General features: G+C 38.4%; 1 protein-coding gene across 10 annotated transcripts in view; it reads right to left on the bottom strand.

The window, feature by feature from the left end:
* Positions 1-26253, bottom strand: part of TUSC3 (tumor suppressor candidate 3) — a 213681-nt gene that overhangs the window by 115261 nt on the left and 72167 nt on the right. For all 10 annotated transcript variants that reach the window (XR_008710093.1, XM_055567251.1, XM_055567246.1 and 7 more), the window contains exon 2: positions 15675-15844. Coding sequence is in view for 9 of the 10 variants with exons in the window: in XM_055567251.1 (XP_055423226.1) it covers positions 15675-15844 (170 nt within the window). In the remaining variant the exon portion in view is untranslated. The remainder of the gene's footprint in view (positions 1-15674; positions 15845-26253) is intronic.

The following is a 26253-nucleotide window of genomic DNA, read 5'->3' as shown; positions in this document are numbered from 1 at the left end:
AAGCTTGCTCCAAAATGCCCCCCTTCAAATCTCTACAGTTTCTCAGCTACCGTGCAGCACTATTTATGTACATATTGTTCTGTTCATGCATTTTATGTTTATGCATCGATTGTTCGGTGGCTAAGACCTAGTCCAAAGCAGGCATTTAAGGTTTGATGATGAATAATATAATTTCCTAAAGAGTCTGTGTTTAAAACAATACACATACAACCCCACACACCCTAAGTAAATCTAAATTAGAGATTGTGAAATCTGGAGAGTCGGACTAAAAGCCTGCTTAGTCAGATTAATGTCACAGATCAATGTCCCTTTCAAGATCAATCTGCTTCACTGTACTTTAGGATGAAAAAAAGAAATACCTTACACCATATACCATCACAAATACATGCTATTTGTTAAAGGAATAGTGGTCTTGACTTGAAAGATTATAATGACTAAAGCATCTAATATCATGATACCATCTAATATCAATTTCACATGCAATACAGAATGTACATTTTAATCATCAATAATATGTATTCAGTGTTTTCATATGTTATGCAAATAATAAAAGATACATCACAGTCTCCACCTCTAAGATGCTTGTAAGAGAATAGAAAAGACACACACAAACATACAAAGGAGATACATATACTTAAAAAAAACTGCAGACTGCAGGTGCTATACAAAAGTGTGAATGTGAAAATATTCAAGAAAGAATGGAAGGGCTAAATAGTAAGCAAGGAAGGACAGGAAGAGGATATTAAGGTAAGAGAAGAGTATAAACAAACACTACCCAGTCTGAAATGTGTATTATGTAGTTAAATAATAGAATATAATTTTCATGTCAGAAAATAGGAAAAAAGAAACTGATACCTCTCTTCCAAGAGAAAGATAAACAAGATCTTAACTTTACTCTGTAAATAGTGAACAGCTACTGAGTGTTTTGAAAGAAGTACATTATGTAAAATGTTGATTAAGAAAGCTGTAATTGGCAGGAGAGGGCATAATATATTAGAGGAGAAGAAAATAAATGTTTTTAAACCACCTAGAATGTTACTATAATGGTCTAGTTGGGAAAATCTACGAGGCTATTAAAATAGTATATAAATGAAGATACGACCTGTTTCTTACACATACTCCTTTAGCATCTAACATGCCGAAACAACCAGCAAAATTTTCTACACATTTTGCTTTTAGTTAGGAATCCATCTGGCTGGAATAAAGAATTCCAGGGGAGCTGAGAAAATTACATTTTTTTCAACACAAATACAATACTTAGTGAAAATTTAATACTGACAAGATAAATAGGGCTTTCTTCTGTTGAATATAATTTAGTAGCAATAGGACTAGAAACCAGATATGTCTGTCATGAAAAGTAATTCAATAAGCCTAAGAAATACATATTTCAATGTTGATAATATCTATTTAGAATATAAGACTTGGTAGAAGGAATGTGCAAATATTAACATATGTCCAATAACATAAACCCTGTTCTCTAAACTTAACTCCATTACCTCTTATCCCTCCATTTTCCAACTTCTTCAGGCTTAAGCCTAACTAACGACAAAGGAAGTCCCTGGCTTCTTGCAAAGACTTGTGCCAGCTTATTCTAATGGCAAAGCCATCACTAGTGCTTATTGGAGCCCTCCCAACTTCCCTGTTCCCTAAAACTGAAAGCTGAAAACTGCAAATGCTCCAAGCACTTGAATAAGCACTTTTCCAACACTGTTAGCTAACAAGTATTTTCTTTTTTAATAGTTCATAGGAACATTAGAGATGCAACACCATGAATGGAGGATACATTGTAAACGTTTCTAATCCATTCACATGCAGCCTGAAGAGGGCAGTCAAGTTGTGGCCAAGCATCCAGAAAGGCTTACGCAGCAACTGCAGGGCACAGGTCTGATAAAGCTCTTCTATTAAATCTTTCCAATCTTTTATTATGAAAACAAGAAAAAAAATCACTTAACCCAAATGCTGTAACATTTTATATTATCATCAAGTATTATTAGCTCATCTATAGTCGTATATACTAACACAGTTCCCATGATGAATGTATATTTTATCTTTTTATCCCTTGAAGGGATTTTTAAAGAAACATGGTTTCTCTTTTTAAGGTTAATCAAATTTCCTATAAAGTAACAGATATCAAAATCCCAATGTATGTTTTTTACAGTTATATGTTTATGATGAATTATAAGGATTGAATTATAAAATTATAAAGATTGAATTCAAAAGGGGAAGAGGCAGCAAAGGATGAGATGGTTCGATAGCATCACCGACTCAATGGACATGAGTTTGAGCAAACTCTGGCAGACAGTGAAGGACAGGGAAGCCTGGCATGCTGCAGTCCATGGGGTCAAAAAGAGTTGGACATGACTTCAGTGGCTGAGCAACAGCTACTTATATATTGCATAGATACATCAGAGTATGTCTTCATAAAACATCAAATTAATACTGGAGTGGGTAGCCTTTCCCTTCTCCAGGGGATCTTCCCAACCCAGGTCTTCCACATTGCAGGTGGATTCTTTACCTGCTGAGCCACAAGGGAAGCCCAAGAATACTGGAGTTGGTAGCCTATCCCTTCTTCAGCAGATCTGCCCAACCCAGGAATCAAACCAGGGTCTCCCACATTACAGGTGGATTCTTACCAACTGAGCTATCAGGGAAGCCCCAGTTAATCTCTACAGATGATAATATATATAGAGAGAGATCTGGGGTGAGCAGAACCACCCACTACTTATGGTCCTGGTATCCTGAAGAGAGAAAAGCTAGTAAACAACATGCTGCACAAAGATTTCAACAGTGACTTCTCTCTGGTTGTGCCACACGTATTCAGGATACTACTTAATATATGGAAATATATTAAATAGACCCAATGCCTCTGAAGGGCTGAAGATTCACTACCATTTGTAACTGGCTCTGTACAGTTCACTACTTCTATGATAAAGCTGTTGTGTCCATTACACTATGTTTTCTGTGCATCTATATTTTCCTTAGAAAACTATTCTAACATGAATATATGATTCCAACACATATCTTACATCAAAAATGTATATGAACGTAAGAGATACTAAACTGTATATAACATGCACATACAACTCAGTTTATGAGTCAGTAGAATTTTTGTTCTCAAGAAAAATGGTAACACAAACATACAAGAAAGCTTAAAGGGTGTATGCTAAGAAAACTGACACATAATGTAGGTAAAAGAAAGGAACGGCACAGAGACTCCAGTCCATAATTTGTTTTCAGAGATCATACTGGCATTACAATTCTCCAACTATTTTATAAGTAAGTAACGAGAGACCAAATGACCAAATACATAATATTGGTGGGATCCAGGGTTTCAATTTGTAGAAAGCAGATAAAACTTAGAATGAGGAAAATACAGGAAAAACCCTCCAGTATTAGCTTGGAAGAGGAGATATCCAATTAAAGTCATAAGTTATGTGTTTATTAATTTATATGACACATACATACACACACACATATGTACATACATCTTAGCTCTATTAAAAAGGTCTGAAAACAATGATACTATCTCAACAGGAAAGAGTGTAACTTACCCAGGTGTTGCTTTCTAAACACTGTTTCCAACAAAAGGAGGAAGAACTCCTCAAAAAAAAAAAAATTATTCTTTCAGTTCCACGAATAAGTATAATGTAGGCTTAGAACATTTTACTGAGCCAGAAAGCAAAGACTAACAGAGGCATTCAATGACATGGGAGTTGGTTTCCACTGGAAATTTAGGGCAACTTGAAGAGTGAAGAAGAATAATCACAGTAATGGGTTAGTGAATAAACAAGAATCTTTGAGTAGAGATACTCCAAGGGGAAAATGGAGGAAGGAAGAGCTCTCCTTTATAGACAAATACTAACCAATTAACGTAGATGCAAAGACAGAATGTTCAAAATCACCACTTCACAATAATCAATGAAACACCAAATTCAGGCAGAGATTATCAATGGATGTTACGATTGCTGAGTAAAGTACCAAGAAATAGGGTAGTTACATAATTTTTAAGTATTCCCCCCTCTTAACCTATTCACCTCCTGCTAACACTTATTACCAGGGAAGGATATACTTGTACGACAGAAAGATGCAGGGATCCCCACTGCGATCAAGTAATCGATTTCACCTTTGGTATCTGAAAGAACTAACATTATATCTAGTGAAAGCTATCGTTTTTCCAGCAGCCATGTATGGATGTGAGAGTTAGACTATAAAGGAAGCTGAGCATCGAAGAATTGATGCTTTTGAACTGTGATGTTGGAGAAGACTCTTGAGAGTCCCTTGGATTGCAAGGAGACAAAACCAGTCCACCCTAAAGGAGATCAGTCCTGAGTGTTCATCAGAAGGACTGATGCTGAAGCTGAAACTCCAATACTTTTGGCCACCTGATGTGAAGAACTGACTCACTGGAGAAGACACTGATGCTGGGAAAGACTGAAGACAGGAGAAGGAGATGACAGAGGATGAGATGGTTGGATAGCATCACCAACTCAATGGACATGAGTCTGAGCAAGCTCCGGGAGTCAGGGATGGATAGGGAGGCGTGGCGTGCTGCAGTCCATGGGGTTGCAAAGAGTCAGACATGACTGAGTGACTGAATTGAAGTGAACATTATATGCCTCCTGATACAATGCAGTAAGAAGTACACAGATAATTGCTATAGTACTTGTGTAAAAATTAGTCACTGAATTTAATCATGAGGAAACAATCAAGTAAATCCAGATCATGAAACAATATACAAGGCAAGTTGTCTGAATTCCTTAAAAAAAAAAGAAAAAGCAGACTGTATCATTGAACTAATGTCAACTCATTTAAAAATGATGTTATTCTGATTATGTAAGAATGTCATATTAAAATATGCAAACTTAAATATTTAGTGGTGATATTTCATGATGTCTATATTTGCTGGTACATGACTCATCTGCTTCAAGATGGCGGAATAGGACGGGGAGACCACTTTCTCCCTCACAAATTCATCAAAAATCATTTGAATGCTGAGCAACTTCCACAAAACAACTTCTGAACACTGCTGGAGGACACCAGACACCCAAAAAAGGGAGCCCATTCTCTTCTAAAGGAGGCAGGACAAAATATAAAAGACAAAAAGAGAGACAAAAGAGTTAGGGATAGAAATCTATCCTAGGCAGGGAGTTGTAAATGAGAAGTTTTCACACAGTAGGAAACCCACCCACAGCGGGGTATGTGGGGGAATTCACGCCTAACCACAACTGCGGAAAAGAGAACTTTCCGGCCAAAGGCTCTAGCATAACAACCTAATGCTCAGCCTGGCCCACTCACAGAACAAAGGATTGGGCAAACACCAAAGGAGAGCTAGCCAGCTGCGTACAGGCCCCTCCCCACCCAAAGGCAGGGAGGAAGAGTGCCTGAAGAACTATGGACAAGGGTTCCTGACAGTGTACAGGCCTGTCCGACTCTTTAGGAGCCCATGGACTGTAGCCCACCAGGCTCCTTGGTCCGTGGGATTTTCCAGGCAAGAGTACTGGAGTGGGTTGCCATTTTCTTCTCCAGGGCATCTTCCCAACCCAGGGATCGAACCAGGATCTCCTGCATTGTAGGCAGAGGCTTTACGGTTTGACCTACCAGGGAAGCCCTAGCAATGTACAGGGGGCGGTAATCAAGACCATCCCCAAGAAAAAGAAATGGAAAGAAGCAAAATGGTTGTCTGAGGAGGCCTTACAAATTGCTGAGAAAAGAAGAGAAGCGAAAGGCAAAGGAGAGAGAGAAAAAAAAGATATGCCCATTTGAATGCAGAGTTCCAAAGAAAAGCAAGGAGCAATAAGAAAGCCTTCCTCAGAGATCAATGCAAAGAAATAGAGGTAAACAATAGCATGGGAAAGGACTAGAGATCTCTTCAAGAAAATTAGAGACACCAAGGGAACATTTCATGCAAAGATGAGCACAGTAAAGGACAGAAATGGTATGGACCTAACAGAAGCAGAAGATACTAAGAAGAGGTGGCATGAATACACAGAACTATAGGGAAAAAAAAATCTTCATGACCCAGATAACTACGATGGTGTGAACACTCACCTAGAGCCAGACATCCTGGAATGCAAAGTCAAGTGGGCCTTAGGAAGCATCACTACGAACAAAGTTAGTGGAGGTGATGGAATTCCAGTTGAGCTATTTCAAATCAGATGATGCTGTGAAAGTGCTTTCAAAGTGAAAGTGAAAGGTGAAAGTCACTCAGTCGTGTCCGACTCTTTGCAACCCCGTGGAATTCTCCAGGCCAGAATATTGGAGTGGGAAGCCTTTCCCTTCTCCAGTGGATCTTCCTGACCCAGAAATCGAACCACGGTCTCCTGCACTGCAAGTGGATTCTTTACCAACTCAGCTATCAGGGAAGCCCAATAAGCCAGCAATATGCAGCCCAACATGCTGCATTCAATATGCCAGCAAAATCTGGAAAACTCAGCAGTGGCCACAGGACTGGAAAAGGCCAGTTTTCACTCCAATCCCAAAGAAAGGCAATGCCAAAGAATGTTTGGCATTGAAGGTCCACACAATCGCACTCATCTCACATGCTAGCAAAGTAATGCTCAAAATTCTCCAAGCCAGGCTTCAACAGCACATGAACGTGAACTTCCAGATGTTCAAGCTGGATTTAGAAATGGCAGAGGAACCAGAGATCAAACTGTCAACATCCACTGCATCATCGAATAAGCGAGAGCGTTCCAGAAAGCCATCTACTTTTGCTTTAATGACTATGCCAAAGCCTTTGACTGTGTGTATCACAACAAACTGTGGAAAATTCTGAAAGAGATGGGAACACCACACCACGTGACCTGCCTCCTGAGATATCTGTACACAGGTCAAGAAGCAACAGTTAGAACTGGACATGGAACAACAGACTGGTTCCAAATTGGGAAAGGAGAATGTCAAGGCTGTATACTATCACCCTGATTATTTAACTTATATGCAGAGTACATCAATGCAAAATGCAAGGCTGGATGAAGCACAAGCTGGAATCAAGACTGCCAGGAAAAATATCAATAATCTCAGATATGCAGATGACACCATGCTTATGGCAGACAGTGAAGAACTAAAGAGCCTCTTGATGAAAGTGAAAGGAATGTGAAGAAGTTGGGTTAAAACTCCACATTCAGAAAACTAAGATCATGGCATCTGGTCCCATCACTTCATGGCAAATAGTTGGGGAAACAATGGAAACAATGACAGACTTTATTTTCTTGGACTCCAAAATCACTGCAGATGGTGACTGCAACCATGAAACTAAAAGATGCTTGCTCCGTGGAAGAAAAGCTGACCAATCTAGACAGTGTATTAAAAAAGTAGAGACATTACTTTGTCAACAAAGGTCCATCTAGTCAAGGCTATGGTTTTTCCAGTGGTCATGTATGGATGTGAGAGTTGGACTATGACACCTGAGTGCCGAAGAATTGATGCTTTTGAACTGTGATGTTGGAGAAGACTCTTGATAGTCCCTTGGACTGCAAGGAGATACAATCTGCCCATCCTAAAGGCAATCAGTTCTGAATATTCATTGGAAGGACCATGCTAAAGCTGAAACTCCAATACTTTGGCCACCTGATGCGACAATCGGACTCATTTGAAAAGACCCTGATGCTGGGAAAGATTGAAGGCAGGAGGAGAAGGGGACGACAGAGGATGAAATGGCTGGATGTCATCATCGAAGCAATGGACATGAGTTTGAGTAGGCTCTGGGAGTTGGTGATGGACAGGGAAGCCTGGCGTGCTACAGTCCATGGGGTCACAAAGAGTTGGACACGACTGAGCGAGTGAACTGACTGACTGACTGAACTGACTGACTGGTTTTTTACTTATACTTAAAAGACTGAACAGAGAAACACAAAGAACACCTCCCATCACCCTGTTCGACAAGAGTTAAATTGTAACCACAGCAGTCACCCACTGACACTACCACGGAGAAGAATTCAGGATGAAAAATGCCCAGGAGCCCTGTGCTTTGGATAAACAGGCCCGTAGGTAGTCAGACCACTGAAATTCAGGAAGAATTTCCATGACCAGATTCTTGAATCTTCCCAGAAGCAGAAAAGCACTAAATCATTAACTTGAGATATCTGTTCTTCGGGATGAGCAGTAATCTTTTACCAAACTGTGTGCCTCACTGCATGCATTTCTCAGCTAAAACATACATTTACTGGCTCCTCCCCATCTTTTCAGAGCAGCTTCTCAGAATTGAGTGGCTATCTCCCAGGGTATAAAACTTAAAATCATAAAACTTCTGTGTGTCTTCCTTTAAGTCAATGAGCAAAATCAAATGTGACAAAATATTAAAATTATGAATCTTAGGAAAGGGTAGACTGGTGCCTTTGTATTAATATTACTGTTTCGACTTTCTGTAGCTTTCAAATTATAAGATGGATGACTAAAACTGGGCTTTATATACAAATAATACAGAAAATAGAGCTCAGAGAATGCTACAATGTCACACAGATAATGAAAGTTTATGAAAACATTCATCTATTTATTGTAAAATAGTCAGAATTAGCCAACCTGGGGAAGAGACACCTAGGAAGAAATTTAGTACAATGACGTTATATCATATGCCTTAGACATTAAAAAATAAACTAGACAGAGCTCAACAATAACCCTAGAACATCATTTATATTAAACTGCTTACGGATTCAATCAAGTCTGAAACAGTCCTCACGTATTAGACAAGCCAGGCAAAATATGTGTGAATGGCATGAGAGTTTGATAGTCTTTGAGAAAGTGAAATACTTTGTCCAGGTAGCCAGGCATATTTGAAAAACCTAAGAATTAAGGCCATAGAGAAATATTATCTAAGGACTAGAAGAAACAACAAGGGTTGCAGACCCAAAGCCATTTAGAAAGCACTTACAAGTGCATTAAGTCATGCAAAAGGTGATTTTATCTATTGATAAACACAGTTCTCACCTTATGCGCTGCCCTTAGAAAAGAATTTCCTAAGAGATGTGACTTCACCATAGTGAAACAAAAGGCTGATGAACTATTCCACATGATGTGGGCTAGCTGGCTTCAACTCACCAGCCCTTGTTTGAAATGCTAACCTGAATGAAAGCTTTACATGATCTAAAGAGTTTAAGAAATGCTGGCTGATGGATCCCTGCCCTAAAAGACTAATAATCTTAGTTGGGAATGCAAAAGCCAAATGCAAATTACAGTTCACAGGATAAAAGCAATGATGAATATGTACACTTAAGGAAAGCATTAAATTTACTAGCTCAGGAGTCACAAATCCCAACCCTGACAGGTATTAGCTCTGTGACTTTGGGAAAACTGTATAACCTCTCAGCCTAGATAGGCTTATCTAAAGAAATGATTTTTTTTTTTTTAACTCTTACCATGTAGAGTAGTGAGAATGCCAAGAGATATTACATACATAGACAACTTAACCTAGAACTGCCCAAATAATTTATACATAGTAAATAATAATTTATTTATTTAGAGAAGGAAAGACATTAACCAGTTAATATCTATCAATGCAATAATTTATTCTCCCTCGTCTTTAAAATATCTTTGCAATTACTAATTATATCTTCTTTTATTTGACATTCAACAATATATTAATTTCTAGTATTACCAGCCTTTGATGATATGTGCACCCAGACTGATTCCATATGTACTTTTTGATTTTCCAACACCAGGATGTTTTTCCTTACCTCTACTGAACCATAGTAATAACCCTGGAAGAAGATATTTTGTTCTTAGAATTTTTAGTGAATTCTGGAAAAGATGAGTAACTGTGTGGTAGAATACATCTAAAAGATTTAGCAATTACGAAGAATATTCCTCATAGTACAATCTGATAAAGGAAGTTTGGAGTTAACACTTATGGGAGGTGAGAATTGTACTGAGTAGTCTTAATTAACAACTTTATTTGGCCAAGGAGGTTGATGTTCCCACTGAGGAAAGTGAGAATTGAATTCTGAGATTTGTGAATAAACTGACTGTGTGAAAGAAGAGCAGAGTGATTTGCTAAGAGGGCTTACGAAGAGGCCAATAGCTCATTCACCAGCCTTTCAGCAAAGAAAAGCAACTGGAGAATCTCAGTGTATTAGCTCTAGAAGAAAATTTCACTTTTTCTTAAAGAAAACAAAAAAAGCAGAGAAGCCTCACAAAGGAAAAGCACTAATCTTTTAAAATTATAGTTATTAACATTTCAATGATTCTATGGATTATAAAAAAATTACAGCAGTACCACAAGATGGTCCCAAATTACACTGACACACAGAAGTACCCCGGAGAATTCAATTCATGTACTTTTTAAATAAAAAAAAACCACTGCTGTTGACGGGTGCCTTTCTCCATGAATCTACAACTCCCTTTGAGGCTTAATTTATAACACAAAATATAATCTGAATACTTGTTCTTGAAATTTTTTCCTTGAAACCCCTCCTTATCTTTTCATCTTAGTTGTCCCCTTGAGATCTCTCTGATGCACTCTGTCCATATAGGCCACAGTTGGTAATCTCTTGGCTCAATGACAGCAGATCTCAAACCGCTGTTCGATCAGAATTATTTAACAAATTCTCCTTTTAAATTTGCAGTATTCTATAAATCTAACATCCTCATCCAACATACTCAAAGGCATCCCCCTCTTTCAGCTCAGTTACCGTTTTTCCCCTCCAGTTCCATTAAAATCCTGAGTTATTTCGACATGCATGTTTATAGTATACAAATTATTACACTAGCCCAGCCTTATTACAAAGTATTACATTACCCCAGCCTTATTACTCCTAAAGCTTCTCTATTACATCAACAATCATCTACACTATATATCAGCAATTTACTTATTTATTAAATCAACCCTTTACAACCTCCTAATTTTCAACTCCATCCCCCTTTCACACAAAACCTCATTTGAAAATCTATAAAATAGATAACTAACGAGAACTGACTGTCTAGTACAGCAAACTATGTGTGCTCTGTGGTATATATATATGTATAGCTGATTCACTGTGCTGTACAGTAGAAACTAACACAACATGTAAAGTAACTAAGCACCAATTAAAGAAAAGAAAGAAAGAAAATCTAGCTTAACTGTATCACACCTAGTTTATCAACTGTCCCATGGCTTCTCTGATGCCCTATCCATCTTCTAGCTCACATTTATACATTTCAAATATACTCTTGTTAGCACAGTCAGAATATTTGCCTAGTCTACTTCACAGAATAAAGCAAACAGCTTAGTCCCTACAGAGGATGCTCTTGCTCCTCAATTGCTGAGTACTGGGGAAGAAAATCATTTAATTCCAGAGATTCGTCACTAAAAATCTGAGTATTCTAGTTTCATCAAGGATCCTTGTCAATGCCATATGGTCATTCCAATTAGTTAAGCTTCCTACTCCAATTTTTCCTCAATGAAATTAAATTTTTAAAAGCTATTAATCACTAAACTGCTTCTCACCTTCCCTTTCTCTATCCTAGCTGCATACTAGGATTACCTAGAGCATTTTTAAATGTCCTCCCCACCAAAAAACAAATCAAAATATCTGGGCATGGGAACCACATATCTACTCTATACTTTTTATTTGCCTCTAAAGCTTCACCTGTTCTTTCTTCTCTAACAACTTCACCCTCTTTCTAACCTGTGAAATGACTTTTTCAAATAACTTCAATCTTTTTCTCTCATAAATCTAAAACTACTCTAAAATTTAAAAGTTTATTACAAAACAGGCTGTAATAAACAAGTAAATACAAGTTATTTTGAGCTAAGCATCATTAAAAAATTGAGGATCCATATTTAACAATTTAACAACATACTGCATTAAGTCAACTACTATCTACAGGATATGCCATTTACATTATGCTTTGGTTTACATTATCAAATAACATACAATTATATGTAACTGTGAAATAAATACTTGGATAATAAAATCTTTCTAGATTGTTGTTATTTAGTCACTAAGTCATGTCCAACTCTTTATGACCCCATGGACTGTAGCCAGCCAGGCTCCTCTATCCATGGAATTCTCCAGGCAAGAATACTGGAGTGGGTTGCCATTTCTTTCTCCAGGGGATCTTCCCGACCCAGGGATCGAACCCTAGTCTCCTGCATTGCAGGTGGATTCTTTCCCACTGAGTCAATCGGTAAATCCTTTCTCGATTGCAGTCGCAAAAATATAATAATAGATCTCTTCATAATAATGAATACATAAAATCAATATATTCAGTTTTTAGAAGCAAATAAATGATTTCCCTAAATTATATATGGCATTGTAGGATGCCAGAGGATAGTCTGAATTTTTGTGGAATTTGAGCTGTTACACCAAATGCCAATTAAGATGTATTTTTGCTCCACAAGGGCTGAACAGCCCTTGTTTATGAACATAAACATACCCTGTTCTTAAGTGCTAGCCCAATGCTGACAAATGCTAATGTCCACTTAAGTACGAGTCTTCAAATTGATAGGAAGGGGACTCAGAATCATCTGAAATACTGTTTTTCAAAATAGTTTGCTCATTATCTTTTTTACCTACCTTGACCTGTCTCAACATACACTCATTACTAGATTGTGATGAAATCTTTCATTAAAGTTTCAGAACACTGAAATTCCCTTTCTGCAAGCTAGTCTATGGGGTCGCACAGAACCAGACACGACTGAAGAGACTTAGCAGCAGCAGCGGTCTGACAGAAACTGATTAGTTTTCTTCCACTGGCTCATGTTACTAATGATTTTGTTTTCCACTAAAGTTCAAAATGGTTTAGAAATCTAAATAAAGTCTACAGATAAATACACAATGTGAAGTCTGAATGTGGAGTCACCACATAAAAAGTGTTTGTTCTTGAAAAGAAAAACATTCATCCAAGAAGAAACAGAAAAACTGAATTATCCTTAACAACTAAGGAAATGGAATATGTAATTTAAGAACTCCAGGTTAAGACAATTTTACTGGAGAATTTAATCAAACATTTAAAGAAGAATTAACACAATTTCTAAAACTAATTTTCCAAATCACTTCCAGAAAATATATTGGGAACATTTCCCAATATATTTTATGAAGTATTACCATGATACCAAAACTAGACAAAGACAGTATAAGTAATGAAAAATATAAACCAATATCTGATATAACTTAAAATATAAAAGTCTTCAACAAAGTATCAGCAAATTCAATTCAGCAATACTAAAAAAGAATATAATAATCAAGTGGGATATATTCCAAAATGCAAAGTTGATTCAACAGCTGAAAATCAATCAATGTAATCTACCATAGTGTTAGTCACTCAGTTGTGTCCGACTCTTTGCAACCCCATGGAGTGTAGCCCGCCAGGCTCCTCTGTCCACGTAATTCTCCAGGCAAGAATACCAAAATGAGTACCCATTCCCTTCTACAGGGCATCTTCCCAACCCAGGGATCAAATCCAGGTATCCTGTATTACAGGCAGATTTTTTACCATCTGAGCCACTAGGGAAGCCCATGTAATCTACCATATGAACGACCTAAAGAAGAAAAATCCTATCAATTAACTCCCCAAATCAGGCAAAATTCAATACCCATTCATGACAAAAGCTCTCAATACACTAGTAAAGAACACTCTCAATTATAAAGAATATTAGTAAAAATCTAACAGCTAATAACATAACAAGTGATGAAAGACTGAATGCTTTCTCCCAGAGATCAGATGAAAATGTAAAACATAAAACTTTTAGAAAAACAAGGAAAAAAAAATTGGTGGCTAGGCAAAGAGTTCAATTTGACAAGACAAGATCTGTAAAAGATAAACTGAAAAACTGGACTCACTCAATTGAAATCTGCAAAAGATCTTGTTATGAGGATGTAAAGACAAGCCATAGACTAGGAGGAAATATTTAAGAATCGCATCTTGCCTGGAGAATCCCCATGGACAGAGGAGCCGGGAGGACTATAGTCCATGGGGCCACAAAGAGTTGGATATGACTGAGCAACTAAGCACAGCACAGAAGACATGAACAGATATTTCAGTAAAGAGGTGATACACAGATGACAAAAAAGTAAATGAGAAGATGTTCAGCACCATTACATCAGTGAGATGCAAAATAAAACCACAAAATGAAACTACATACCCATGGAATGACTAGAATAAAACTATGACAACACTGATGCTGGTAAGGATATGGAAAAACTAGGCCCTTCACATACTGCTGGTAAGAATGTAAAATGACACAGCCACGCTGGAAAACATTTTGGCATGTAACTACCATGCAACTCAACCATCACACACTCTGGCAATTTATCTCAGAGAGATGAACACTTCAGTGCACACAAACCTGTACAAGAGTGTTCATAACAGTTGTTTTTTTAATAGCCAAAAACTGGAAACAACCCAGGATTCTTTTAGCAGATGGATGGTTAAACAAACTGCAGTACTTCCATACCACAGGATATTGTTGTTGTTTAGTCGCTAAGTCGTGTCCGACTCTTTTGAGACTCCATGGACTGCAGCCCACCAAGCTCCTCTGTCCACAGGGTTTCCCAGGCAAGAATACTGGAGTGAGTTGCCATATGCTTCTCCAGGGGATCTCCCTAACCCAGGGGTCAAACCTGTGTCTCCGCACTGGCAGACAAATTCTTTACCACTGAGCCACCAGGGAAGCCCACCACAGGATACTACTCAGTAATAAAAACAATGAAGTACTGATAAATGCCAACAACTTGGATAGATTTTGAAGGAGTTAAAAGTAAAAAAACATAAAGCCAAATCCAAAAGGTCATGTGTTGTACGATTCCATTTATACAACAGTCTTGAAATGATGTAATTATAGAAATGGAGAATAAATTCAGGAGGTGGGGAGATGGGGTGGGTGTGGCACCAGAAGAAATACTTATTGTGAAGAACTGCTCTGCATCTTGACTGTATCAAAACCAATATCCTGCATATGAAATTGTGCTATAGCTTCACAAGCTGTTAGCACTGGAGGTCACTGAGTGAAAACTACACAGGATTTCTCTGTATTGTGTCTTAGAATTGCATGGAAGACTACAATTATCTCAAAATTAAGATCTAATTTAAAATAAGCATTGCTGCATATATATTATATTTATACTCCTCCAAAACTTTCATTGGTGTGTTTCCACTGAAAAATATTTCATTCATTTCAAATTGTTTACTTCTACCTCACAGGAACAAAATTCTCAACATTAGAGATACTAAAAGGTAAATGGACTTCCTTAAGTCCATTAAAATCTTTCTATTAAACAATTTAAGTAGAGTGTATTTAATGGGGCTACTTCACTGCTCCTGAGATATAAGTTGGTGACCTACAAGGCAATATTCAAACTGAATTCCATAACATACATAACTTTACACAGGACATAAAGCCAAAAATTTGTTTTATGATTACTTGTGGATTGGTCTACACAATATAAAAATATTAGCCTTTCAAAATCACTTCCCAGAAAACACTAAGTTTGAGCCTACATTTAAATGCACTGAATTACAGTTGACTACAACATTGAACAAATTTTCTTTTTTTTTTTTTAATGCCCCCCTGCAGCATGTGGGATCTTAATTCTTCAACCAGGGATAGAACCCGCGGCGCCCCCTGCATTGGAAGCAGGGAATGTTAACCACTGTACTGCCAGAGAATCCGAACAAATGCTTAATTCTATTATACACGTTTATCTTAACTGTAATAAGTACATAATAATACAATAAGTTAATTTTTTAAATACATACATTACCTGCACACAGAACACTGGCGCTGGGGTTGAAGAGCAGTGAACATAACAACCATAGAATAGTTTCGAGGTGGTGCCTTTATAAATTTTCGGAATTTGTCACCATTCATTCGGAAGACTGAACGCCTGGAACTCCATTCCATCAGCTGTTCTACTTTCTCAGCTAAAAGATTCTGCAGTAAACATAAGGATTTAAATTTACACAGGGTTCAAATCCTTCGGTTTGTACTTTATATATTAAAAAAAAAATTTACATGGGGCTATATTTTACCAAAAATTTGTTTTGGTGAACACATACATTGTTAGCTGACCACGTATGCATAAAATACTTCATTTATTCTTCCTAATGACTGTAAAAGTTTATTAAAAAGGCATCAAGATAAAACAGACTTTCACTTCCAGAAAAAGGAAATGATGTGCTTTTCCCTAGTGAATGTGAAGTCACTTGAGTTGTGTCTGACTCTATGCAACCCCATGGACTATAGCTTGCCTGTCTCCTCTGTCCATGGGATTCTCCAGGCAAGAATACTGGAGTGAGTTGCCATTCCCTTCTCCAGGGGATCTTCCTGATCCAGAGATCAAGCCCACATCTCTTATGGCTCCTGCACTGGCAGGTGGGTTCTTTATCACCAGTGCCACCTGGGATGCCAGGGTGCTTTTCCCTAATCCTCCACTAAACACAGCTAAAAACTCTGGTCACTGTATAAAAATACAACCCTAAGAAGGCTCTGAGAAGTAGAAAGAAGAGGAAGGATGGCAGGGGAATCCCAAAATGAAGAGTGCCAAAGCAGTGAGTGCCCTAAGTTTTGCTTCAGCCTCATCCATCCCAGACTGGTAGCTAGAGGCGTTGGCAGTCCAACACCACCAATGGACATAAACACACACAAAAAGCCCCAAGAGAAGCCCGCTCTCTTTACCCAAGAGACAAAGAGGGACAACCAAGTAAGCCAAGAAGTAACTGCTCTAGTCTAGCCGAATACCACAGAGAAACGCTGCCATTATTCTGCCTCTCTCACTATGAAGGGCGGAATGAATGAGATGCCTCAACCCAAGCAGAGTCAAATCCCCGCTAAGCTTTAACATGCAGCAGTATGGAGGGAGCTCGTGAAGATAAGGCTGAGTGAAAGACAATGTACAAAACAGCACTGCTGCATGATTCTGTTAATATTTATAGTAAGGTCAAAAGGGAAAAACCCTACTGTGCTAGAAGTCAGGACAGTGGCTGAGTGCAGCAGGCACCGCAATGGTGGGAGGCATGGTGAGGTGAGGCAGTTCCATGGAGCTGGGGAACCAGGAAGCTTCTCTTCCAGGATGCGGGTGGGAGTGAAGTAACTCTCTAGCCTCTGTATAGTATGCTCTTAATCTTTACATTGCCCATTTTACCTGAAAAAGTCTGAGAAGTAAAAAAAAAAAAAAAAAGCATGGGGTTGTATTCCTACAAGAAATCTGTTAGCCTTGGAAAACCAAGAAAGCATGAATGGGCAGGGAAGAAAGGCTTCAATTATGCCATTTAAGAAAGACTAAGGACTTAGGGAGAGATATAATCTTAATGGATGAGATATATGATACCTAGGGGACTTCCCATCACTGCCGACAGTAACTGCAGCCATGAAATTAGAAGATGATTGCTTCCTGGAAGGAAAGCTATGTAAACCTAGACAGACTATTAACAAGCAAAGACATCACTATGCCGACAAAGGCCTATACAGTCAAGGCTATGTTCTTTCCAGTAGTCATGCGTGGATATGAGAGCTGGACCATAAAGAAGGCTGAGCACCAAAGAATTGATGCTTTTCAACTGCAGTGCTGGAGAAGACACTTGAGAGTCCCTTGGACAGCAAGGAGATCAAACCAATCAATCCTACAAGAAATCAACTCTGAATTGGAAGGACTGGTGCTGAGGCTGAAGCTCCAGTACTCTGGCTACCTGATGTGAAGAGCCAACTCACTGGAAAAGACCATGATTCTGGGAAAGACTGAAGGCGGCAGAAGAGGACAACAGAGGATGAGATGGTCGGATGGTATCACCAATTCAATGGACGTGAACTTGGGCAAACTCTGAGAAATGGAGAGGGACAGGGAGGTCTGGCGTGCTGCAGTCCATGGGGTTGCAAAGAGTCAGACGTGACTTGGCGACTGAACAACAACAACAGTGACAGCTAGATGCCTTCTGACTCAGCTGTACAGGATCTGCCTGTCAACGCAAGAGACGTGGGTTCAATCTCTGGTCCGAGAAGATTCCCTGGAGAAGGAAATGGCAACCCACTTCAGTATTCTTGCCTGGGAAATCCCATGGAGAGAGGAACCTGGTGGGCTACCGTCCATGGGGTTGCAAAAGAACAGGCACAACTTACTGACTAAACAACATGATTATCAAGAGTCATACCTGAGACCACCAAGCCACAGTCCAAGAGTACTGTATGCAGAGAAAAGAGCTATGTTCTGGTCCCTAAATAGGAAAACTTGGACAAGACACTTCTCTCAGAACCTAGGGACTTATCTGTTAACATCTGACCTTCCAATAAATGAGCTTCCCAGGTGGTGCCAGTGGTAAAGAACCTGCCTGCCAATGCAGGAAACCCAAGAGACCCAGGTTTGATCCCTAGGTGGGGAAGATCCCCTGGAGGAGGACATGAAAACCCACTCCAGTACTCTTGCCTGGAGAGTCCCATGGACAGAGGAGCCTGGCAGGCTACAGTCCATGGGGTCATAAAGAAACAGACATGACTGAAGCGACTTAGCACGCACACAGCATTCCAATAATTACCAAGATGATTTATTGAGAGGTGATAGACAAAAAAATCATTGTAAATTATAAACTATTATAAAACATAAGGTGATATTAGTAGAAGTATTGTTTTTACTATTGTGAAATAATGAAGGGTGATCACTATCATCCTAGATATAATCTATAATGCCTCTCCTGTCAAATTTCCCACCTCTTCTGAAATACATTAAAACAACACACAAGTGAGAATCACAGTTTTAATTCTGGCTATTACCAGAGAACTGTATATATTCAGATTAAATATTAAATGACAAAAAATGAGAAATTTTAAAAATAAAATCTATCTTTCTCTAATTACTGTCTCAGAATATTAAGTGCTTCATATATGCTAAGCACCATACTGTGGACATCACATATGCCACCTTATTAAACCCACATAGCAATCAGGCAGCAGACACATAATACACTTACTCCACAAATGAGAAACTGATAAAGAACTGCAGCTCTCACCACTGCTCTACCCTGAAAGGTTCTACTTGCAACCGACTCTAAAAAATATGCCAGTTACCTTAAACCAACCACCAACACCTCTAGTGAGTGCTCAGTTTTATTCATATGACAAGCTTCAAATCCCCCATTATTAGAGGAAAGGTAATGCTGACCTATTATTGTTTGAGATAAAACACATTAGCATGGTAAGTGATAGAGAGTTATTTGTTTTGTTTTGTTTTAAAAACAAGTCAATAAAAAAAGATAAGTCAATAATTTGTATACATGGAGAAATAATTTTTATCATGTGAAGATATTCAACTACATTAACAAATTAAGTCTGGAAACAAAACAAAAGTTAAGACTGTAAAACACAGAAGATGTGCACCTTAAAAATCTGTAGTATTAACAAAACCAGCGAACACTTACTGGGTGCTTACTATGGACTAGGCACTGTACAAAATGCTTTCATTAGGTAATAAACTCATCAATCCTCATAACAGTCCTACGGGGGTTATCCCAGTTGTTTCAAGTTCAGAGACAAGTAAACTGAGGCACTGAGACTTAAGTAACCTCTACGAGATTATACAGCTAGAAAATGGGAGAACTGGGACTCCAAGTCTTAATCCAAAGTACATACTCTAAACTTCTGTACATATAGAAATAGCTCATGTAGCTCAATAATATATATATAAAAAAAGACCCAATCAGAAAATGGGTGGAGATCTACACAGACATTTCTCCAAAGAGGACATACCGACGGCCAAGAGATGCATGAAAAGATGCTCAATGTCCGTGATCATTAGAGAAATGCAAAACTACGTTGAGGTATCAACTCACACCCATCAGAACAGCCATCATCAAAAAAGTCTACAAAGAATAAATGCTGGAGAGGGTGTGGAGAAAAAGGAATCCTCCTACACTGTCGGTGGGAATGTAAACCGGCACAGTCAGTATGAACAGTACGTAAATTCCTTTAAAAAGTAAGAAGAGAGCTACCACATGATCCAGCAATCCCACTTCTGGGCACATATCCAGAGAAAACCACAATTCAGAAAGATACATGCAGGGACTTCCCTGGCAGTCCAGTGGTTACAACTCCACCTTTCAGTGCATGGAGGGCACAGACTCCACTCCTGGTCAGAGAGCTAAGATCCCACAAGCTTTGTGGTCAAAAAACCAAAACATAAAAACAGAAGCAATACTCTAACAAATTCAAGGAGAGACTCAAAAAATTTAAAAAAAACAATAAAGATACATGTAGGCCCAATCAATGTTCACTGCAGCACTATAATAGCCAAAACATGGAAACAATCTCAATGTCTGTGGACAGAGGAAAGGATAAAGAGGATGTGATACATGTGTGTGCGCGTGTGCGTGCTTAGTCTCTCAGTCATGTCTGAATCTTTGCAACCCCGTGAACTGTACCCACTAGGCTCCTCTGTCCATGGGAATTCTCCAGGCAAGAATACTGGAGTGGGTTGCCATGCCCTCTCCAAACCAGGGATCGAACTCAGGTCTCCCGCCACTGAAATAATGCCATTTGCAGTGACACAGATGTCATACTGAGTAAGTCAGACAGAGAAAGGCAACTATCATATGATATCACTTACATGTGGAATCTTAAAAAAAAAAAAAAAGATACAAATGAACTCACAAAACAGAAACACAGACACAGGTATAGAAAACAAACTTATGCTGTACCACAGGGGAAAACAGGAGGATAAATTGCAAGACTGGGATTGACATAAACACACTACAATATATAAAAGAGATAACTAATAAGGCCTCCTGTACAGGACAGGGAACTCTACTCAATACTCTGTAATGACCTATATGGGAATATAATCTAAAAAAGAGTGGATATATGGATACATATTAATATAGCTGACTCACTCTGCTGTACAGCAGAAACTACCACAACATCGTAAATCAACCACACTCCAAAAACAATTTTTAAAAAACCTTTGCACACACGGCAGAATCTTAAAGGTTTTAGAGATTACAGAAAAGCCCATGCAACCAGAAGCCTAATTCAAAAAGCACATATTGAATTCAAAACAAAATTGCTAAGTAGGAGAGTCTACGAAATGAAGAGGGGATAACACTACTACCGAAGAAAGAGAGGCCTCTTCGCATCTTCATCTAGTAAACTTTGCACAGAAAAAGAAATGGTTTAGAAAGGTAGGCTTCTGGGGCACCATGGCTGACTGAAACTTTCAAGAGCATGTGTTATAAAGAAGGCTAAGCTAATTCCCAGAGGAAAATGTCGCAGGGTGACAGAGCAGAAATATTCAGTAAGGAAAAGAAGTCTGAGTAATGTGAATTCAAGCTTTTTAAAATCTGAGAAAGATCACAGAAATTAATCTACCATTACATTTCTCTGTGACAGGACTATGACCTTACTGAAGGAGAAGGTTAGGTACATCTGTTCCTTCAAAGCATCTCCCTTTTTAGGGACACTTGTACTCTCTTTGTTAGCTCTTTTTCTTCATGATATAGTTTCTTTTCTCCAGGACTACTCTGAAGACTTCACCACCATCTCTGATTGTATGTCCCTTTGGGTCTCTGATGCTCATGAATCTTAACTCCATATTCCCACTGGAGGATGAAACCTAGAGCAAAATCAGGCCCAAGGGAATTCTGTGTGGTGAAGGGAGCATAAAAACATCCCTAACATGGACTATAGCATAACCTTTAAAAATTGAGAAGGCACCATATGTTCATTTTAAAAACAGAAAAAGAATTTGATGGCTCAAGTTTAAATGATGATTCTGTGTTTACATGCAATGTGACCTGACCAAATTGTTTCTCTGAATCTCAGTTTCTCCATCTATAAAATAATATCACAATGATATCAATAAAATTATGAGTTACTGAATGGAAAACTCCTAGCACAGCATCCTTCAAAGTACTGGCACTCAAATTTTGTCCCCTTCTCCTCAGGTTAATTTCTATCAGCAATACTGATTTGGTTGCTGAAGGAATACCTACCATGGGAATTTTTTTTTATCTTAATATCTTCAAGTGGCACATTGGTAAAGAATCCACCTGTCAATGTAGCAGATGCAAGAGACATGGATTTGATCCCTGGGTTGGGAAGATCCCCTGGAGAAGGAAATGGCAACCCACTCCAGTATTCTTGCCTAGGGAACTTCCATGGACAGAGGAGCCTGGGGGGCTACAGTCCATATAGGGTTGCAAAGTCACGACTGAGTGCGTACAGCACAGCACAGAGTTACCAAATGTTTTCTGAGTACTCATTACATAGCAAACATTGTGCTAAAGTCTATGAACATGCACTGTGGATTACCAATTACATGACAAGCACTATGCTTAATTTACAGAGAATGAAAGATAAGCACAACAGATTCTACTCTTAAGGCTTTATAGCAAATAAGCTCTAGTGTTAAAAAATATACTTATATTGATGTACTCTGGTTGTGGCTTTGCTGTTAAATAAATGGCTCAGTGCCAAGTCAGGAAATGACGGCACAAAAGATCTTACTTCCATGAGCACTAAGTGATTGGTAATGGCTAATTTAAAGTCAGTACAATGCAAACTTTTGAAATCCAGATTGATACTATCAGTAAAGAGTATGTGACCAGTTGGGTTTTGTCTGCTGCTAGCAAAAGCTGGGAAATAGACATAAGTACCATACATCTACCATTTCCAAAGGAAAAAGAACTCTAAAACTTAGACTCTTCAAGGAAAAAACCCTGCCCTTACCTGTTACCCTGTAAAACGCATGCGCTGGCAGGTCCCACATATTAACAAAATTAAGACACTCAGTCATATTAACAATAGGTGCCCAAACTGGCGTAATTTATATATGCCAGTCCCCAACATATTTAACTTTTCCTCAATTCATGTTTTATTTTTTAACCAATTCATAACAAAATACAAAGAAATGGTACGTTTCATTTAAACACTGTTCAATGAAATTTTTTGTTCCAAAGTGAAGCTCAAACCGGAAAAATAAAATCTCAGTAATTTAATACTTTTACATCCATACTGTTTTTTTTTTTTAGCATTTTCTCCCTAGGTAAATTTTAATGAAGACCAGATGCACCAAACTAAAGATACGTATGTGGCCTCATGTCTTAAAAAAGATACATCTGCCAGAAAGATGGCTGTTCACATGTCTTTGCCCCAGTCACCTACACAGTATTTACAACCATACAGCATTCGTTTAGGCATCCACTGTCCAAATAGCCATGATATAACCTGCTTATAATAATTCACAGGACATAAATTTGGAATGAGAATAAGTACATGCTGAAGGTATCTCTCGGTGACACAAAGAAACTTCATTACCTCTCTGTCCTGTGTGTGTTTTGTTTTTTTTTAGAATATAAAATATTTACACATTTCCTCTTTTCTAACAAGAAAAGAGAGTTTTCCTTTTCACAACTTGAATATCCAAAAGGTTCAATCAAAGCCAAATGATAAAGCAAATAAAAGCAGCCAGATGCATATTTTAGCATTTGGGACAAAATCAGTTTCAATTTCTACAATTAATTGATCCCCAACTTCTTTTATTTGATTTTCTTAATATTACAACATTCCTCTCAGATTTGAATAAAATGTAAGCGGCAATGGATGTTCCCAGAAGCCAAACTTTCACACTTTATACCAGCCCGTGTATATTACATCTAGTCACTAAAGATCACCAGCAGTCTTAAGGGCCCTCCGAAGACCACAATGAGCTAAACAATCAAGAGGACAGTTTTATCAAAAATAGAAAATGCACACAGTACACATGCCATAAAAAGTGCAAAGATTCAAAAAAGATCAGCCCTGGGATTTCTTTGGAAGGAACAATGCGAAAGCTGAAACTCTAGTACTTTGGCCACTTCATGCGAAGAGTTGACTCATTGGAAAAGACTCTGACACTGGGAGGGATTGGGGGCAAGAGGAGAAGGGGACGACAGAGGATGAGATGGCTGGATGGCATCACCGACTCGATGGACGTGAGTCTGTGTGAACTCCAGGAGTTGGTGATGGACAGGGAGGCCTGGAGTGCTGCGATTCATGGAGTCGCAGAGTCGGACACGACTGAGCAACTGAACTGAACTGAACTGAATCCTGTTATCTTAAAATGTACATTACGAGGGTGGCCTTCCCCTGTAGCTCAGTCAGTAAACAGTGTGACTGCAATACAGGAGACCTGGGTTCAATCCCTGGGTTGGGAAGATACCCCTCGAAAAGGAAATGGCAACCCACTCCGGTATTCCTGCCTGGAGAATCCCATGGGCAGAGGAGCCTTGCAGACTACAGTCTATAGGGTTGCTAGAGTAGGACATGACTGAGCAACTAAACTTTCTCTTGTTAAGTTCTAATCCTGTTACCTTAAAATGTAAATTGTGGGAATGGGTCTGGTAAAATTTTTACAATTTTGAGACATCCTTTTGATTCACTGTAATAACTAATTAAAAAAAGTATATAATTCCATTGCTAACACTAGCAAGGCAGGCACTCTCCGTCCCCCTTCTGATGTCTGTGTCAGAAGCTTTCTCTAACCCTTTTCATACTTTTAATAAAACTTTGCTACACAAAAGCTCTTGAGTGATCAAGACTGGTCCCTGGTCCCGAAGCTAAATCTTCTTCAAAGATCAAGAATCCAACATCATTTACCGTAAGCTATCAATACTGAGAGTTCTCTTATGTATTTGATATCAAATGCTTTAGAATTAAAGAAATAAATACTGGAGAACCCCAGAACAATTGCATCTCAGCGTAGAGCCTAAAGAGAACCTGGGTAAATACAGAAAAGGGAATTGGCTACCTATGGCCAATACCACAGCAGCTACACATGGGGGAGAGAGTCTACATAAGTTGTTAAGTCCAACATGTCAAAAATAACATCTAATTAAATTCAGATCTGAATGAGAAATGTAGAAATAGTTATTTAGGAAAAAAATTTTTCAAATGTTCCTGCCTTTTCATTTTTTAGCACGGAGAAAACTTCAAACAATGGTTCAATTGAATTAACACTGAGTTAAGTAAACTTTTCTTAAAGAATCAGTAAAAATATTTCCAGTAACAGTCTTTTAAGCAATAGCTTTAACCTGAACTCTTCCCAGAAAATTTGCCTGGGAAAAGATACACTGTTCCATGGTTTTGTATCACTCGAAGCCTCTGAGCATGGCAAGCTTCTGACTGGTCCTGATGCTTGCTCTATACACACTGTTCATCTACCGAGAGGATAATCTGTAAAATTTTAAAGAGGTAATCTAGGAACTGATCATTTATTAACTAATTTATCAACTGATATAAATTTATGCCTATGATATAAAATTATGCCTATTTAAAAATGCAATTTTTAAAACAAGGGTTTCTAAAATTCAGTTTAATCATAGATTCTTTGCTCTATTTGCTCGCTACTTCAACAGTAGAAAGAGCACTATAAAAGAAGCAACTTGCCTGCTGAACTTGCATATTTACAGTATATATAATTGACAAAGCTAGTGGAGGTGATGGAATTCCAGCCAAGCTATTTCAAATCCTAAAAGATGATGCTGTGAAAGTACTGCACTCAATAAGCCAGCAACTTTGGAAAACTCAGCAGTGGCCACAGGACTGGAAAAGATCAGTTTTCACTACAATCCCAAAGAAAGGCAATGTCAAAGAATGTTCAAACTACAACAGAACTGTACTCATCTCACATGCTAGCAAAGTAATGCTCAAAATTCTCTAAGCCAGGCTTCAACAGTACGTGAACCGTGAACTTCCAGATGTTCCAGCTGGATTTAGAAAAGGCACAGGAACCAGAGATCATACAGCCAACACCCATCCACTGGATCATAAAAAATGCAAGAGAATTCCAGAAAAATATCTACTTTTGCTTCACTGACTACCCCAAGCCTTTTACTGTGTGGCTTACAACAAACTGTGAAAAATTCTTAAAGAAGTGGGAATACCAGATAACGATACCTGCCTCTTGAGAAATCTGTATGCAGATCAAGAAGCAACATTTAGAACAGGACATGGAACAATGAACTGGTTCCAAATTGGGAAAGGAGTACATCAAGGTTGTAAATTGTCACCCTGTTTATTTAACTTATATGCAGAGTACATCAATGTAAAATGCAGGGATGGATAAAGCACAAGCTGGAATTAAGATTGCTGGGAGAAATATCAATAATATCAGATATGCAAATACCACCCTTATGGCAGAAAGCAAAGAGGAACTAAAGAGCCTCTTGATGAAAGTGAAGGAGGAGAGTGAAAACACTGGCTTAAAACTCAACATTCAAAAAACTAAGATCATGGCATCTGGTCCCATCACTTCATGGCAGATAGATGGGCAAACAATGGAAACAGTGACATACTTTATTTGGGGGGGCTCCAAAATCACTGCA

This window comes from Bubalus kerabau, chromosome 2, assembly GCF_029407905.1.
Source record: "Bubalus kerabau isolate K-KA32 ecotype Philippines breed swamp buffalo chromosome 2, PCC_UOA_SB_1v2, whole genome shotgun sequence".
Taxonomy (NCBI): domain Eukaryota; kingdom Metazoa; phylum Chordata; class Mammalia; order Artiodactyla; family Bovidae; genus Bubalus; species Bubalus kerabau.
The sequence above is the reverse complement of the archived record's forward strand: the minus strand, read 5'-3'. Positions and strand labels throughout refer to the sequence as shown.